Here is a 17192-nt window from a genome sequence, read left to right as displayed (position 1 = left end):
AGCTGCTGCTTCGGTCTTGGTTCTTAAGAAAAAACTCAATACAAAACAAAAAACACAAAGGTGTACCATCAAGAAAGAGGAGACTATTTGTCATATTTAGGTGGCAGGTAGGCACGTATTAATTCATCTAAGAACTATATCAATTTATACAGAAATAAGCTGAAAAGAAGAGGGTCGAACAGACCTGTTTTATGCCACTTGGAATTGGAATTTCATCTGTACACAGATCAAGCGGTCCCCCTAGAGGACATCAGTATTATGGTGCAAGTTGTGTAGAAGTAGTAAGAGGGATATTTGCAATGAGCTCATACAGATTGCTCCATAGAATCTGGAATCAAAGGCTGATGACATATCAGTGAAGACTGCCAGAAGTTCTATGGTGAAATTATTTTGACAATGAGAGAGTATGGTGGGGGTTAGTAATTGAACACCTGGACCTAAAGTCTAATCATGGACTCATTTGCGACTCATGGAAAATAGGTGATTAGGAGGTCTAATTCTGTAATTGGTTGAGAGGAAATCTCTTGCAGAGTTTTAAAGGGATGTTTGTAGGAATTGGAATTGTAAAGTTAATTAGGATAAATGGTGGATGGCCCCTCACTCAATGGATTTGGAACAGCCTAGTTCTCAAAATTCCTGAAGAAATTTACAAAGAAAGGTTCATGGGCACCTACATCAGAATCACCTAGGTTCTTGTTAAAAATGTTTCCTGTTCCACCACCAAATCGCACTCCCTGCATGGTAGGACCCCCGAGTCTTCATTTCAGCAAGCTCTCTGGGTAACACGTAAGTATAGGAGGACTTAAGTGCTACTGCTATGCACAGTTCTGGTAACAATGGAGAATCTTCTAGATTTTTTTTCCCCAGCTTTGGTTGATTGATGTCCTGCAATCTAAGGAGAGAGCATTACAGGAGGGACAAGTGTGGCAAATAGTTTCTTCAGGCAGGAGTGAAATTTGAATTTCTCTGTGATTTCCTTTGGAAAAGCCATAAAGTGACAGCATCTAATGATCTGCATTCATGTAGCACTGTGAGAGCTCATAACACTTCCACTGAGATTTATTCATACAGTGGAATTTTTCAGAGAAGTTTGCTTCAAAATTGAGGTATCAGAGACAGATACTTATTTAACTGTTTGTTAAACTGCCGACCATGTCTTGAGTTGCAGAAGCAGAAAAAAGTACTGAATATTAACTGGGAATATTTGTGACTAATGCAGGTGAACTGTACGCTTTTGGAGTGATTGTGTGACTTCCTAACGATAAGGGAATTTAAAACTTTTATTTCTCTAAGGTCTATAATATTGATAATACCAGTATTATAGTGCCTCACGATGAATAAAGTACATGTGGGTAAATAACTGCTTGGTTGCAAGCTTTCTAAATTTCTCTGATGAGCCCTCATCTTAAGAAATTTAAAGTTTGTATTTTTTCCTCTGATTTTCTGCCCTATATGTATCTCTCTGTAAACATTTTCAGATCCTCAAGTTGCCTTTAGAGAAGAGAAGGACATGTGATTTTTATAGAGTTTTAGAGGTTTTGCTTTAAAAAAATAGCAAATGCAAAAGGATTTGCTGATACTCAGGGGCACCTCTTTGCTAAAACATTGGACCACTGCCGGATTTATTCTCTGTTGACGAAGGCATACCTGGAGCTTGTTCTGCCATCTGTAGGAAAGATTCCAGTATCCTCAGTAGCAAAAGAAAACTCCCTTTCTAGGGCTAGATTGAGTGAGGAGTAGACTGAAGCTTTGCGAACTGGGGAATCTTCTGTTCAGTACTTAAGCCTCATGAATCACCAACTGGTATTCCAGAAGCACTTTCTCGGAAACCTGACGTGACTCTCTTCACCTCAAACCCATATGGATTGAGTTGAACCATTGCTTCAAAATGAAGGGAAAAAGCTGCTCTTCTGGTTTGCGTTGCTTTAGGTGTTGGCTGCCACTTAATTCTGGGGGGCATTATTCTCCATTTTCTTTCTCAACCTAATCTTCAGTTTTGAAGTTCACGGGTCTTTCATGTCACTTATGTTCAAGCAAATAATATTGTTTGCTTGCAAGAGCCGTCACAGCATGTCTTTTTATTCAACACGAACATGCGTTAAAGAGCTGTAATACACTATCTTTCTTAACTGGCAGTGGCCATTCAACCTGTACACAGGTGACCAAATGTAAGCAGGACAAAGCCATGAAATACGCTCAGACCAGACCTGCTTTACAGATGTGATAGACATTTGTTTTGGTTTTCGTTTGGTGTTTTGGAAGGTACTTTAATGTCTTTCTTTGACTCAGAACAAGATTTCAATTTTCAGGGGATTTTTTTCCCCCTCATGTGTCCACTTGTGGAAAAAGCAGTGTAAAGAGTGTTCCAAAAAATTCAGAACCTCTCGAGCATATTTTGATCCTTACATAATGAGGCTCTACGGTATTTTGCAGGGAAGTAAGGAGATTCTTGACACGAAATGTATTGTCAGATCGTTTCTAATGATTTTTGTGGTTGTTCTTGACCTTCACAGATCCACCGGGGAGTTAAAGGCTTTGTCCGGGACCTTCAAGGTAACCCAATTGCCAATGCGTCCATCTCCGTGGAAGGAATAGACCATGATGTTACATCTGGTGCGTGTTCTTTGCGGCGATCTGCAGGCTCTAGCATTATACACAGAGCGTGATTACTTGTTATCATGGTTAACATTTTTTATGCTATTCTAAGCAAAACGATTGAATGCCTCCTGTTTACCTCCCTCTCTTCCCAGCTTTGATCTAGTTAAATTTCCTTTGTGGGAGCAAATCAGAGAGTTACCCTGGGTGGCTGCCGGCTTCGAAATTGGGGCGCAGCAGATGGCGCCCTTTTCCTCACTGTCTCAGCCTGGAGCTGCCGGGTGGCGCCATCTGCTGGAGATTCCTGAGGCACAGGCAGACGAACTAGTGGAGTTGAATTATGAGTGTCTTTCTGAGTCATCTTAAATGCTAATAAGCTGTTAATTGGACGACCTCAGAAGGGAATGAAAAGAGTAGGAAAGAAAAAGCCAGTGTATTGTGTGTCTAGGATTTCTCACGCATTTCTTTCTTTAATCCAGACTCACTCAGGGTTAAACAGGGTGTTAACAGAATTGAGGTGGATGTTGGCTATTTCTAAGTTCCAGACCCCATTTCCATTTTCCCCATTTGGGGACAAGGATCTATTTTCCTGGAAAATCTACCTAGTCCCGTTCTGTTTATCCAGCTCATTTTCATTTAACTGTCATTTATTGGGATCTTTTCAATAACAACAATATGTTTTTAGGTATAATTTGCTCACTTATTTCTAGACCTTGTAATGAATGAACCTTTACCTTATTTTCCAAACCGCTCTATACCATTACTTCTTTTCTTAACCTCTTCATTGATAACATGTATATTTAAAAAATCCTTAACATTTTCCCTTTAAAGCTCCTTTTATTTATTTAACAAGATGGCCAGCACATCTCGCCCTGCCAACCAATACACCAGAATCTGTGCCGAGACGTTGCTCCCTCAGCCCCAGCGGGGCTCAGGGAGGTCAGACCTTGATCTCCTCGGCCACATGAAGTCTGTTCTGTCCGTGAACCCTACTGCCATAGAGATACGATTTTTCTCTGCATTCCATGAAACGGGCATTTTAGGAGAATCTAACATGGGGAATAAACATAGGCAGGCGTGAAATCTGAGGAGTAGACTGTGGGACACGCCACCTCTTTGAGGGCAGAGTAGTAAGGAGGAATGGAGTTCGAGGTAGAGAGAGAACCAAGTGCATTGTCCTGGAAGCAGGAAGTATTTCAAGATGGAGGGACTGATCCCGAGTGCCGGGTAAGCTGAACCTTGTCCATGAACCAGTGTGGAGACTCCTGACAGAATGTTTCCGAGGACCAGTGGGAGCCTGATCGAAGGGTCTAAGAGACACTAGGAGAGACAGTAGAAAAAGAGAGTATTGACAAATCTTTTCAGACATGTTGCTCTAAAGCGAAGGAGATAGATGATGCGCCTGCTGAAAGGAGATGTGGGGGTTAGAGGAAGACCGGAAGAGGTGGCCATGGGGGTTTTCTCTTTTCCAATTTCATTTTCACAGTGAAATAAGACGTAAAGCATCTCCCAGGAGTAAGGAAGAGGATGTGTCAGCGGTGTTAGGAAAAAGGAGAAAGTGTGAAATGTCCACTAGGACCTTGGTACTCAAAAAGCACCCACCCCTCCCACCAGCAGCTGAATTCAGCACCGCCCTGGAGCTGGTTAGGAATGCAGAATTTCAGGCCTCACCCCAGGGCTAGTGAATTAGAATTCTAATGTACCAGGTTTCCCAGGTGATTGATGTGCTCTGGTCTAGGAAGGTGGGAGCGTGAAGCACCAGGGAGGGAGGGACTAGAAGGAGGGCAGGGCAGTTCCGTGCTCTCGGTTAGGTTGGTGTGTGTGTGGCAGAGACTGACGAGCATGGCGGAGTTTCCTCTGGCCCCGTGTAGCTGGTGGCAGGTGGATGGCCAGACCTTACCCAGGGGTGGTGGCTTGCCAGGCATGGATAACCAAGAGGGAAAAGCAAATGAGTTGAAGGCACATGCCGTCAGTGATTGTAGGTGGCCAGGAAACCTAACCTAGGTTAGGAGGGAGCTGCAGACATGTGGGGTGAGAGAGTGAACCTTACCTCTGCTTCAGAATTCCCTGGGAAAACTTATTGAAAGTGCAGTTCCTCCAAGACCAGCACTCCAGGAGAGCAACATATTCTGAATCTTCAGAAATAGAAATTTCTCACAAATTCCTTGGGGTTCTTTATCCATGTAGTATATATGTACAATGGAATGTTATGCAGTGATCAGAAAGAAAAATCTTGCTATTTGCAACAGGGTGGATGAAACTAGAGTGTACTCTGCTAAGTGAAATAAGTCAGTCAAAGAAAGATTAATATCATATGATTTCAGTCATATGTGGAATTTAAGAAACAAAACAGATGAACCTAGGGAAAGGAAGGAAAAATAAGATAGAGAGAGGGAGACAAGCCATAAGAAACTCAAATGCAGAGAACAAACAGGGGTGTTGGGTGGGGGATTGGCTAAATGGGCGATGGGCATTAGGGAGGGCACTTTTTGGGTTGAGCACTCGGTGATAAATCATTAAATTCTACTCCTGAAATCATTATTAACACTATACGTTAACTAACATGGATTTAAATAAAATTCAAAAATTATAAAATAAAATCTAAAAAACAAAACAAAACAAAACAAAACAAAAAACCCAAAACAGGTCCCTCAGGTTTCTGATGCAGCTGTCTTGGACCACACTTCTGTGAAGCACTGATCTAGACTTAGACCATCGGGTCTTCACGGCAAGATACTTGGCCAGAATCCAACCAGCCTCAGATCCCCAACCCCATGATTGGGGGCTTTATAGATCTTTTCACCTGTGTTACACCTGACATGATTATGAGGATCCATTATCTTAGAAGATTTATTGACAATTTGACATTAATATCTGTCAAATTGCTATTAGAAATCACGTCCTCTAAGAGAATATAACACTCATTTCAATGGAATTTTGTCAAATTCCATAAACACCTACTTTAAAAATAGGGAATCAAAGAAATTACACTGAGGTATTCCAGATATTCCTAAAATGGCATAATTATGTGATTTGATGTTTTGTTTCCTTACAGCAAAGGACGGTGATTACTGGAGATTGCTTGTACCTGGAAACTATAAACTCACAGCTTCAGCTCCAGGCTATCTGGCAATAACAAAGAAAGTAGCAGTCCCTTACAGTCCTGCTATTGGGGTAAGAAATCATAATTGCTAAGATTTATTAAGCACTTAATATGTGTCAGGCATATTTAAGTGATTTATATTTAGTCTTCAGAATAACCCGATGAGGTAGGTACCACTAATACCCCCATTTAGCAGATGAGAAAACTGAGACCTAGCAAAGTTAAGTGACTTGACCAAGGGCTCCTTAGTTGATTTTGTACCATTCAGTGTGAGGCTCCCTTATTCTTCTCAATTTTTGAAGACATCCACAAGAAAATCAAATACAACTTTAAAAAATTAAAGTTTATTTACCACATTGATTTCAGTTTAAATCAGATTTCTGTTCTATTCATCTTTTTATTTCTAGCATCCAGTATAATACTTCACTTAATGAGTGTTTGGAAAAATTGATCATGCCTGCACGGTGATTTTAGGCATTAACCAAACTTTTATTAAGCACATATTATGAGAAAGAACCTCTGCTAAGCGCTATCAAAAAGGGCATCTCACTTAAGTAGGTACCACATATTTTGCTAGGAAGATGAGGATTCTCCTATCTTTGCATCACAGTTTTGGAGCCAGGGAATGGCCTGCAGAATTTCCAGCCAAAAGGCTTACTTGTCAAGAATTTACTGCATTTTTGTTCATGCACTGGTTTGGAGTCTAAGTGCTTGGTTTTGCAAATAGAATACCTTGAGATTTTAACTGGTGCTTCGGTTTTCATTGTGTGGATGTGTACATTAGGCTGTATATGTATTAAAATCAGGAGGTGAATTTGGTCAAATGAAACCTGGAAAAAAGTAGCCCCAGAAATAGGTTGTAAAACATTCCATTATTTGGATCTTAGCCTTCTGGCCGGTGTTACTTCAAGGAGTTAGTGAGTGTAATCATATTCCTAAATAACTAGGGGCTTAAGTGGCCAGATGAAGGAAATCTTGGTTCTTTGATTTAAAATACCATTTTTATTTCTGATTCATTTTTCTATTTATTTATTTAGTTAGTTTTTGAGAGAGAGAGAGAGAGAGAGAGCAACAGAGAGAGGAAGAACACTTGTGGATTTGAGCAAGGGAGGTGCAGCAGGAGAGGGAGAGAATCTTCAGCAGGCTCCCCACCCAGTGAGAAGCTCCATGGGCGGGGCTCGATCTTATGACCCTGAGATCCCGACCTGAGCTGAAATCTGAAGTCAGAGGCCAAACCCACTGAGCCACCCAGGGGCCCAAGGAACTCTTAGTTCTATTTGCAGTGGGGGCAGAGGTATCCAGAGGGCCCGAAAAGGGTTGAGGTTGGGGAGTACAGATTTTGAATAGCCTTTTATGCAGATGTGTATGGATTGTCCATAGACCGGATGACAAGTCCCAGTCTGTGCAGATAATCGAGTTCCTGGGTCACTGGCCTCTGTGGTGGTATGGAGATGTGTGTGCCTCCATCAGTTTCTTTAACAGATGCAAGATTCTAGAAAGGAGAGCTTGTGGTTTGGGATACCAGGCCACTGAACTACATTCTTCCATATTTCCCCAGCTATTAGGAGAAAACTCACAGTTTACACGAGAAGCTCAGTGAAGAGTCAAAGGTAGAAAATTAATTATAAATTACATCTTCTTATTGGAGGGAAAGCTGACTTTACATAATCTGTTTTTAAATAATCCTACAAGGCTATTAGATCAAAACACATTTCAAACATAATAGCTTTTGATTGTTTTTTTAATCTTTTTCTGAAAGTATCTTTTGTTTACCACAAGAGATTTTTAGGATATACTATAATTCAGGTGGCTATACTGAGCTTATCTTATAAGATCTAAAACTACATTTATTTTTTTTAATTTCAGCTTTTATTATTTTTATTTTTATTTAAAAAATTTTTATGTCTTACTTATTTTTGAGAGAGAGAGAGACAGTGTGAGCAGGGGAGGGTCAGAGAGAGAGGGAGAAACAGAACCAGAAGCAGGCTCCAGGCTCTGAGCTAGCCGTCAGCACAGAGCCCGACGCGGGGCTCAAGCCCACGAACCGTGAGATCATGACCTGAGCCGAAGTCGAACGCTTAACCGATGGAGCCACCCAGGTGCCCCATAATTTCAGCTTTTAAAAATACACACGCAGTTGGTAAAAATATATTCTTGACTTTCTCCTTTAGGTTGACTTTGAACTGGAGTCGTTTTCTGAAAGAAAAGAAGAGGAAAAGGAAGAATTGATGGAATGGTGGAAAATGATGTCAGAAACTTTAAATTTTTAAAAAAGCTTCTAATTAGCTGCTTTTAATCAATCTATCTATACAATGTAGTATGATGTAATGTGGCCATTTTCTTTTAGATCTTGTGCAATATTTAACATTGATTTATTTTTAATCATTTAAATATTAATAGATATCACTTAAACACTTAGACTTTTAGGTAAAAAAATATAAGAACTTGGTCTGTTTCTTCTCATATAATATTCATTTTTCCACATATTTTACATGAAGGACTATAAAAAAGGTTTAAGTGATCTTGTCATTTTAGACTTAAATGTGTATTCCACGTGCTATTTACATCCAGAACTTTTTGAGTAATTCTAGCTTTTAAAAATTTATGAAGTCCTTTTAATGTAATTGGTGACAATGCCACATAGTGAATGCCACTGAAAAGGTCAACAGCTACAGTTTGGTGTTGTGAGCATTATACGGCAAGACTTAATAGTTCAGTATAAATTGTCATTTGTCTTGTGCTGACTCGCTATATAAGCATGATCTTGTTAATGCATTTTTTGGATGGGAAGGAAATAGAAATGTTTAGAAAGGGATTTTATGATGAGAAGGGAAATTGACTTCTTGCTTGTACATATGGGGGCGATACTGTTATATTATTCAGCCTGTTAACGCTACTTAAAAGTTTAGGGTTTTCTCTTGGTTGTAGATTGGTCTAGAATTGCTTTCTGAATAAATAAAAGTAAAAAATAACATCCCCATGGTCTTTCTTTTAATTCTCTGTGATTTTTGTTCTAGAGAGGTGGTCTTGTGATTAAACAGTGTATTTCCTTGATAATGGGCTCTCACTTGTTAATCCTCACCATTTTAAACGTTATCCAGTGATGGCCATTTGCCAAGCACCGTGCAAACTCTGTATATTATTGTGGTGGGTGAAAGGTTCTGACTCCCTGGCCCTTATGGATCAGTTGTGGACACAGGTTTTACACACATGGACACAGAAATGAGTATGTAATTATCCATTTTGATAAGTAAAATGGCAGGAAAGAATAGGGTGTGCAGAAGCAGAGAATGATAGAGAAACTTAAATTAGACCAGCTGCGGGGGCTTAGAAATAGCCTCTTGATGCAGGTAAGCCCAGGCCTAAAATATGAGCAGGTGTGAGCAATGCAGTGACTGAATGTTGGTATGTGTGTGGGTTTGTGTGCATGTGCATACATGCACGTGTGTGTATGTTGGTTTGGTTGATCAATATATCCAGGTACAGGTTTTTGTTAAAGTAGTGTTTACCGTTGTAGTATTAGACCCCCAAATAGATAAGGGCTTAAGCACAATATAAGTGTATTTTTGCCTCAGACACGTGTAAGAAATACCTGAAGTCACTTCCACCCATGGCTTATTTCCCAGATCCTAGTCACAAGCGCTGGTGGATCACAAGCTTTAGTGAGCAACACTGTCACTACTGTAGGTCTCCTTCCTGGTTGCCAGCATAGTTTTGGTCTCCCTTTTTCCAAATACAGAAGTCACCTAACCCCTCCACAAGTGAGGCAACTTAAATCAAGGCTTTGAACTTCAAGTTTGGGATTTTTGAGTGATCCCACAATAACCTCTATATCAGATCAGCATGTGATCCCTCTTGCCCCAAAAATCTAGAAACAAAAAAGAGGGGTTGTATGCATCCTTCACATGCAACATACAGTAGAATAGGGTCAAGATAAGGTCATAAGCACTCCTACTCAAAATGGTGAGGAATGAGCGGTGCATAGTATCCACTGGTCTACAGCAATGTTGAAATCTTGCTAAGTAAGAGGGTATTGTAGGTGTCCTCTTCTGGGGAGGGAGAATGGTCCTGGTTTCAGAATTGATTCTGGACTCTGGAAGGTGCTTTTCTGCTTTTATTCTGCAAGGCCATGATTTGACGCTCTTGAACTCCTTCTCTGTCATACATTTAAGATCTCGGTTGATGGAGATGCACCATCTGGCATGAGAGGCCTCCCCAAGTCCCTGAAGCAGATGGAAAGAGAGAGTGAAGAATCAAGAATGGATTTTTTATTGACTTAGCCTGGGGATGACACATGTCAGCTCTTCTTACAATCTGTTGTCCAGGACTAGTCATATGTGTTCGCGTAACTGAGCAGGATGCAGGAAATATGGAGGAGCAAGTAGAATAGTAGAATGTCTGTCTCTGCCACCAGACCAAGTCAGCTCCACATTCAGCTATTAATTCCATGTAGTCTTTCCCTTGAATCCATTTGTCATGATCCAGGATTTCAAAGGTCTCCACTTTCCTGGCCAGGCTCTCAACATGCTCTGATATATCAAATGAAGGGGTTAGAATCAAGTGCTGTTGGGAGGGAAGTGTTTCTGTGCTGAAGGAACCCCCCCCAGCCCCCACTGGAATAAACTCCTGGCCTCTATTCCCAGTCTTAGTCACTCCTTCCTAGTAAAGTTAATCACTTAATTGTTAGGCGATGGCAGGTAAGCTAACCTGATAGGGTGAACAAATCTATCAAAGGACTGTAAGCTTCTTCTTTCCCTTTCTTCTCTGTCCTAGCCAGAGGCAGCTTGAGACTCTCCCTTAGGTGTGAGGTAGGCTTTGGGTGTGTGCGCAGCGACAGGAAGGGCTTATGGGCACAGAATAGTAATGGGCTCTTTGTACCACGATCTAATGTCACTTTCTCCAATTAGTTTATCAATAATAAAGCTGTTTAACTTGTTTGTTGATATCCTGTGTCTTACTTTTCAACTGGTTCTGAACTCAGGAATGGAAGAAATGGGTACTATATGTTGAATCCCTAAAATTTTCAAGAGGTATAATACTTTAATATGTTAGGTGTTTCTGTTTTTGCTTTTGTTTTTTTTCCCCAAAAGTCAGGAGGGACCAGCACGCTCTCATTTTGGACACCGTACTTCTCTTGATCTAGTCTAAGATGGATGGACATTTTTTGGAGGTTTTATGTCACATTGTTACCTCATATAAATTTAGCATAAAAGAAAACTTTGCATCAAAGTTTTTTAAATTTAGTTTGAAGGTAACAATTAAAGAAGGTAAGAATGTGGAGGATATGAGGGCTGAGGATGAACAAGATCTGGATTATGAATAACAGGGCTAAAGTTTTGTAGGTAATAAAAATCAGAAAGGGAGGAGGCTGGGGAGTTGATTTTCATGAAATAACAAACATGTTTTAAACTCTGCTTTTCTCCCTCTTCATAGACAGTGAAAAGCAGATATATTTGTAAGAAATAGCTAATCTCCACTCACATTTTGATTTTCAATTCTTTGCATAAACAAGGATAAACATTACTTGCAAAAAGGGAACCATGAACTTTGATATTTATATTTTATTTATACAACCTCTGAAATCTTTCCATGGTTTGGTATTGTGGGAGGCTAAAAAATCATCATTTGTTCCAACATATGACTCAACTTCTCTTTTCAAAATCCTCATGAGGATTTCTTCTGTGGATAGAGCTGGATAGCCTTTGGAGTTTCTGCCTCAGAAATGTCAAGATAGAATGTACTTGAACCTTTGGTTGGAATATAAATCCACTGCATTCTAGTTTTGCTGTTCTTAGGTAAATACCATTTCTGGTGCTTACAATGTTCTGATTCTTTATCCTTTCCTTCTTTTTAGTAGACAATCAGCCAGTGAATCAATTCGATTATACCATGGGTTTCTAGGGTAGTATATAACTTTAGTTTTCATTAATTTAAATTATTGAAAAAGTTTTTGAGAATCTGTTTTTTTTTTAAAGTTTGTTTTTATTTATTTTGAGAAAGAGAGAGCAAGCAGGGGAGGGACAGAGAGAGGGAAATAGAATCCCACCCAAGCTCCGGGCTGTCAGCCGGGAGCTGTCCACACTTTGTGTTGGGCATTTGAAATACAGTATTTTGAAACCCCACCACAAAACTGTAAGCTAGGAACTATTGCAGCATTCCTGTTGAACAGATGAAGAAATAGTCATAGTATTTAAGCTAAATTATTTTTTACCTCACACAACTGGTAAGTGGCAGACCAAGATTAAAATTCATGTCTGCCTGACTCCAAGTCTATCTGTTTTTATCCTGCCTCCTTTCTTTAAAAAAATTTTTTAATGTTTATTTATATATATTTTGAGAGAGAGAGAGAAGGTGTAAGTGCGAGCCCGGGTGGGGGTTGCAGAGAGAAAGGGAGAGAAAGAATCCTAAGCAGGCTCTGCACTCCCAGCACAGAGCTAGATGCAGAGCTCAAATGAACCATGAGATCATGACCTGAGCTGAAATCAAGAGTTGGACACTTAACCACCTGAGCCACCCAGGCACCCCAACCCTACATCATTTCTTTAGCATGAGCTGGAAGACTGATTAAACATATCATTATTTTATATTCCTTTGACTACTTCACTTATGTTGATCACTATACTTTGGGCTTCTGGGCACTATTTACGACCTACCCTTTAAAGATAATTTTAAAACATTTTGCAAATAAATACAAGTTTCTGGTTTATGGCTTTTTGCTATGTGGAATTACTATGAATCCAGTTTGATCCAGTTTTCTGTGGACATGGTGATCTTTGGCATGAGTAGTATGCTTGACCCCAACATTAATGCTGGAAAGAGACACATTTCGGGATTTACCAAGGCATAGCCAGTAACTTCACAGCAGAACAGGGCCCGTGAGGAGAGGAGGATACGGCCTCATAACTGCCTCCTTGTCCCTCACGTTCCCCATGGGGGTAGGGACTTCTGGGAAGCTGACCGGCTGCAGGTTCTGGTTGCAGAGGTCCTGTCTGTCTTGAAGTTGTAGTCAGGGCCAACTACAGCAAGTTAGAGTGGGAGAGTATAAAATGAAGCATTAGGGTTTCTGAAATCAGGCAGAAAACTAGTGAAGACAATGCTTTAATAAAGGGACAAGCTAAGGGACATAGGCTCTTAGTTTCAAGGAGGCTATCGATGGATAGTGAGGCTTTTGACCCTGGACAGTAGTTCCTGGTCAGTCTGTAATCCCATAGAAAGACAGGAAAGGAAGGGCCTGTGGCACATCTATTAATTAATATATGTAAAGCACCTAGAAAGCTGTCTGATATATAGCAAGTGCTCAAAAATAGAATTGGTCTTATTATTACTCAACAATACATTATTATTATTCAAAGAAGTGTGGTTATTTCTATCACTACTACCATCACTGCTAGGTTAAGTTATGAGATTTGCTACTTCGAAGCCAGGACTATGGAAGGAACCCAGGTAAAAGACCCACAAGTGGGACCAGCACTTGGGAATGAGAAGAAAGCCTAGTTATTATAAGAGTGATGATGTAATATTGGGGTAGAGATAAGATATAAACATGCCTATGTTAGATCAAGATCAGTAAGGCAAGTGCAGTTCTGCTGACGGTACTTAGTGGAGAGCAGAAATAAAGAGGCATAAAACTGGCTGGACCTCATGCAAAAGGGTATTCTGTAGTAATGTTAGTATCAACTATAGACATATTTGGATAACTTAAAAATAATTATTTGTATTGTTTCTACTCGCTGTATTTGACCAGCAATATGAAGGTCATATGATAAAACAAAAGAGACAACGGCATAACGAGTTTACACTTCAAGATTAGTGAGGTCAGTGTCCAACTTGGACTGTGGACATATAGTGTGTCTGAAATGTTATCGGCTAAGTGTCCATCTGGCGATGACAGTGACCGAAGATGGAGAGACCGCCCAGAAGATCTGGGTGATTGTGCATGTCTGTCTGCAGGGATTTGTTGGAGGAATGAATGCATGTTCAGAGAGAAGAGAGCACAGTGACAGGTGAGTGGCGTACATTTGAACTAAGGTGTTCCAACATCAACCTGTAAATAAAATCAGAGCCTCATGGGTCACACGCAATTTGACACAGTTAGAAATGTAGTGGGAAGAAAACCCTTACTGATGACGTCGATGCAAATAACCCTGTCCTTTTGCTTTGTAAACGCCCTCAAAATGCATTTACCTACTGCATTTGCTACAAAGCAGGAAGAAATACAGTCTTGTTGTCATTAACTATTTTCTTTATGATTTTTGAACATTAAGCTTACTGACTTAATTTCCTAATTCATAGACGTAGGAAAACTGACCCATGAATAGGGTATTTAATGAATTACTAAGACATTACCGGTGATTATTAGAAGACAGAACATAACACATGTATAAAATATGTAAACCAGAAAGTGATTAATGACTTTTTTGAGTAGCTGAATCAGTGGTTGATTAGCCAAACTTCATGAGTTTTAATATCATAATAATTTGTTCTACTTGGGGCACCTGGTGGCTGATTCAGTTAAGAGTCTGACTTCCGCTCAGGTCACGATTTCATGGTCTGTGAGTTGGAGCCCTGCATCAGGCTCTGTGCTGACAGCTCAGAGCCTGGACTCAGCTTCCGATTCTGTGACTCCCTCTCTCTCTTCTCCTCACTGCTCTTGCTCTTTCTCTGTCTCTCAAAAATAAATGTTAAAAAAAATACGTTCTTCCTATTTTTTTCAATGAATTCTCTGACTAAAACTGTTATTCCCTCTTACCCACATTTACACTAATATTTATTCTAGAAATTCCTTAAGAAATCAGCCCTGATACTGCCAGGCACACTCCCATTCCCTGCCCTTGCAATGCAACAATCTCAAAGCAGCTGGCCCCAGTCATTGGGCTACAGCCATGATTTTCTCCAGAAACTTCACTGCAGCTTTTCCTCTGTGTTTACTTTAAACTTCACATTTGAAGAGCAAGAGGGTGAGAAAATAGCATTGAGTCCAACCAGAGCTTCACAGATTTGTTGCTGTGGCTCAGCTGGCTACATGAACCACTGTTGTGGGATTTGGGGTCCGGTTAGGGGAGATGAAGGTGGTGAGTGGTGTAGCATTCTTTGCTTTAAACCTAAAATATATTTTCTTATGCATTATATACACAGAGCAATTTCAAAGCCGAGTATGGGTGTAATTAAAGTGAGAAAACACCGGCTTAATGTGCACACCTCAGGGTCCCGACCACCACACGTGCTCTTTGTCATTCCACGGGAGGCAAGGAGGATTAGAAAGGAGGATTAGATACTGGATTTTTGGGTGAGTCCTTTGCCAAGTTGAACAAGTCTGCAGGTTTCTGCCCATGAAAACTTGGTCATATTATCGTCTCTTCCTCTTATTCAGCCATGCAGACATGAGAAGAGGTCCCCTGGCCGTCACAGCACTGGACTCTAACTTTGTAACTGAGGCAGCGGTGAGCCACGTGAGCTGTATGTGGCTTTCTTACGTGCTTGGAGAACGTGCTTGGAGACAGGTGCTTTGGGATTGTAGCGCAACAAACAAATGGAAAGGCAGAAAGTAATTTTTTTCACCATTTAAGAATCATTTTCAAACCCAATATGATTTTAGAGTTTTTGCAGCCTAAAATATGGTGCCCATTTCTCTTGCATGTCTACTTTCCTGTTTCCTGATCTCCTGTCTCCCAGGTATAGATTGTCCGTTACAGGCTTCCATAACTTCCCTTTGCCTGGGGTCTGTCTTTTTCTTCTGCCTCTTCCATCTTTCCACCCTTGCTCTCTCTCCCTCTGCCTTCCTGGACCTCTCTGGGTCATGGCCACACTTAGGCAGAAAAGAGGCTGAGAGCAAGTGGTGCAGACTGTCTTCTTCCTCCTCCTTCCTCCTCTTTCCCCCTGGAAGGGGCCTTCCTCAGAAAGGACCTTCCTTAGCCTCAGCCCTTCCCAGGGTGGATTGCCCTCTAGAGAACTCCCCTTTACCTTCTCCACAGCCATGTAACCCCTCCAACCCTAGCCCTGACCTGAGAGCCTCGATCCTCCTGGAATCTGATCTGAAAGCAAGTCTCCTGGGTAAAACAGAAATTTCATGAAGAGTGAGGCTGCTTCCTTCACTATTGACAAATGTGAGAAGCTGCAACCAGATAGATTAAACACTGGGAAGGATCGGGGCACCTGTGTGGCTCCGTCGGTTACGCTTCTGACATTCGCTTAGGTCATGACCTCATGGTTTGTGAGTTTGAGCCCCGCATCAGGCTGTGCATTGACACTGTGGAGCCTGCTTGGGATTCTCTCTCTCTCTCGCTCTCTCTCTTTTCCCCTCCCGGACTCGAGCTTTCTCTCTCTCAAAATAAAAAATAAATAGAAACAAGAAAACAACAACACCGGAAGGATGAACTCAGAAGAGCAAGCAGTGTGGTGGAAAAGAAAGAGCCCTGGCCTTGGCCCACACACCCGAGCAGCAACCTCAACTTGTGGAGGGACAGGCTTGGTGAATGGGCACCTTTCTGAACTTCAGTCTCCCCATATTTAATGAGAGGACAGTATAGTTGTCATTAAGATATTAAGTTCCTTTCCTAAGAATCTCCTAAGTCTACAAATAGGAAATTTCCTGTAGAAGGTATGGGAAGGTCAAAATGGAAGGCACAGGAAAATCTTTAGGTTGTGATTAAAATGTGCCACGGCTCAGATACAGCTTCGTACTGGCCAGCAAACTGTGGCCATAGAATGTGCTGACCCGTAGCTGTTGGTCATGTGGCCTCTCTGAGCAAAACACACGCTCAAGTCCTTAGACATACTCCCGCCGCCACCACACCCCTACAGAGTGAATCCTAGGAATGTAAAGGAGCCTCTGAGTCAGACGTGGCAGCCTTAGGGGGAGAGGAGTCAGTGAAAACTGGCTCTGATAACCGAGGACAGGAGCCGGGCAAGAAGGGGCAGGGCAGTGAGGCAGGAATGTTCAGCTGTGTCAAATCTGAACTGAGGGAGGATGCTCTGAGCCCATGGGGACTTACCTTTTCCTTCCCCCTCCCTCTCCCTCCGCCTTCCCCTCATCCCCTTCCTCTCCATCCCCGGCTCTACCTGTACAGCCAGCCATGCCCAGGAGCCATCAGCACCTCGTTCAGTATCAGCCACATCGGGCGGGTAGGTGGGTAGGTGGGTAGGTGGGTAGGTGGCCGAACTCGGAGGGGCTCCTGTCCCAGAACCAGGGATGTGGGAGAAGAGACAGGTAGGCAGGTGGTGCCACTTCTGCCTTCGTCTGCTTTCAATATTCAACAGACCTGCTTCTTTTTCATTTTTAAGAACCTCATACTAAAATGCCCACCTCTTAGAGGGAGCGGAAATAAACTGTCCTTAAACTCCCCTCCACAGCGTAGAGGGCAGCTGAAAGTAGTTTTCCTGCTTAGTTATCAGAATAGTGTTGGAAAACAATGAGACTGTACAGCAAAACTATTGTGCTGCGGACACACACGCAATTATGAGGGCGCCTGTTTCCGTGTAAGTGTGAGCACCAAGT

General features: G+C 41.5%; 1 protein-coding gene across 1 annotated transcript in view; it reads left to right on the top strand.

Moving 5' to 3' along the window:
* CPE (carboxypeptidase E) overlaps positions 1 to 8672 on the top strand; it is a 107765-nt gene extending 99093 nt beyond the window's left edge. The window contains exons 7-9 of the mRNA XM_029939159.1: positions 2514 to 2613; positions 5651 to 5769; positions 7870 to 8672. Coding sequence (XP_029795019.1) covers positions 2514 to 2613; positions 5651 to 5769; positions 7870 to 7968 — 318 coding nt within the window. The 3' untranslated portion in view covers positions 7969 to 8672. The remainder of the gene's footprint in view (positions 1 to 2513; positions 2614 to 5650; positions 5770 to 7869) is intronic.
* Positions 8673 to 17192: the final 8520 nt, after the last annotated feature.

Source organism: Suricata suricatta, chromosome 1 (assembly GCF_006229205.1).
Source record: "Suricata suricatta isolate VVHF042 chromosome 1, meerkat_22Aug2017_6uvM2_HiC, whole genome shotgun sequence".
Lineage (NCBI taxonomy): Eukaryota > Metazoa > Chordata > Mammalia > Carnivora > Herpestidae > Suricata > Suricata suricatta.
Note: the sequence above shows the minus strand (reverse complement) of the source record. Positions and strands in the feature narration are given on the sequence as shown.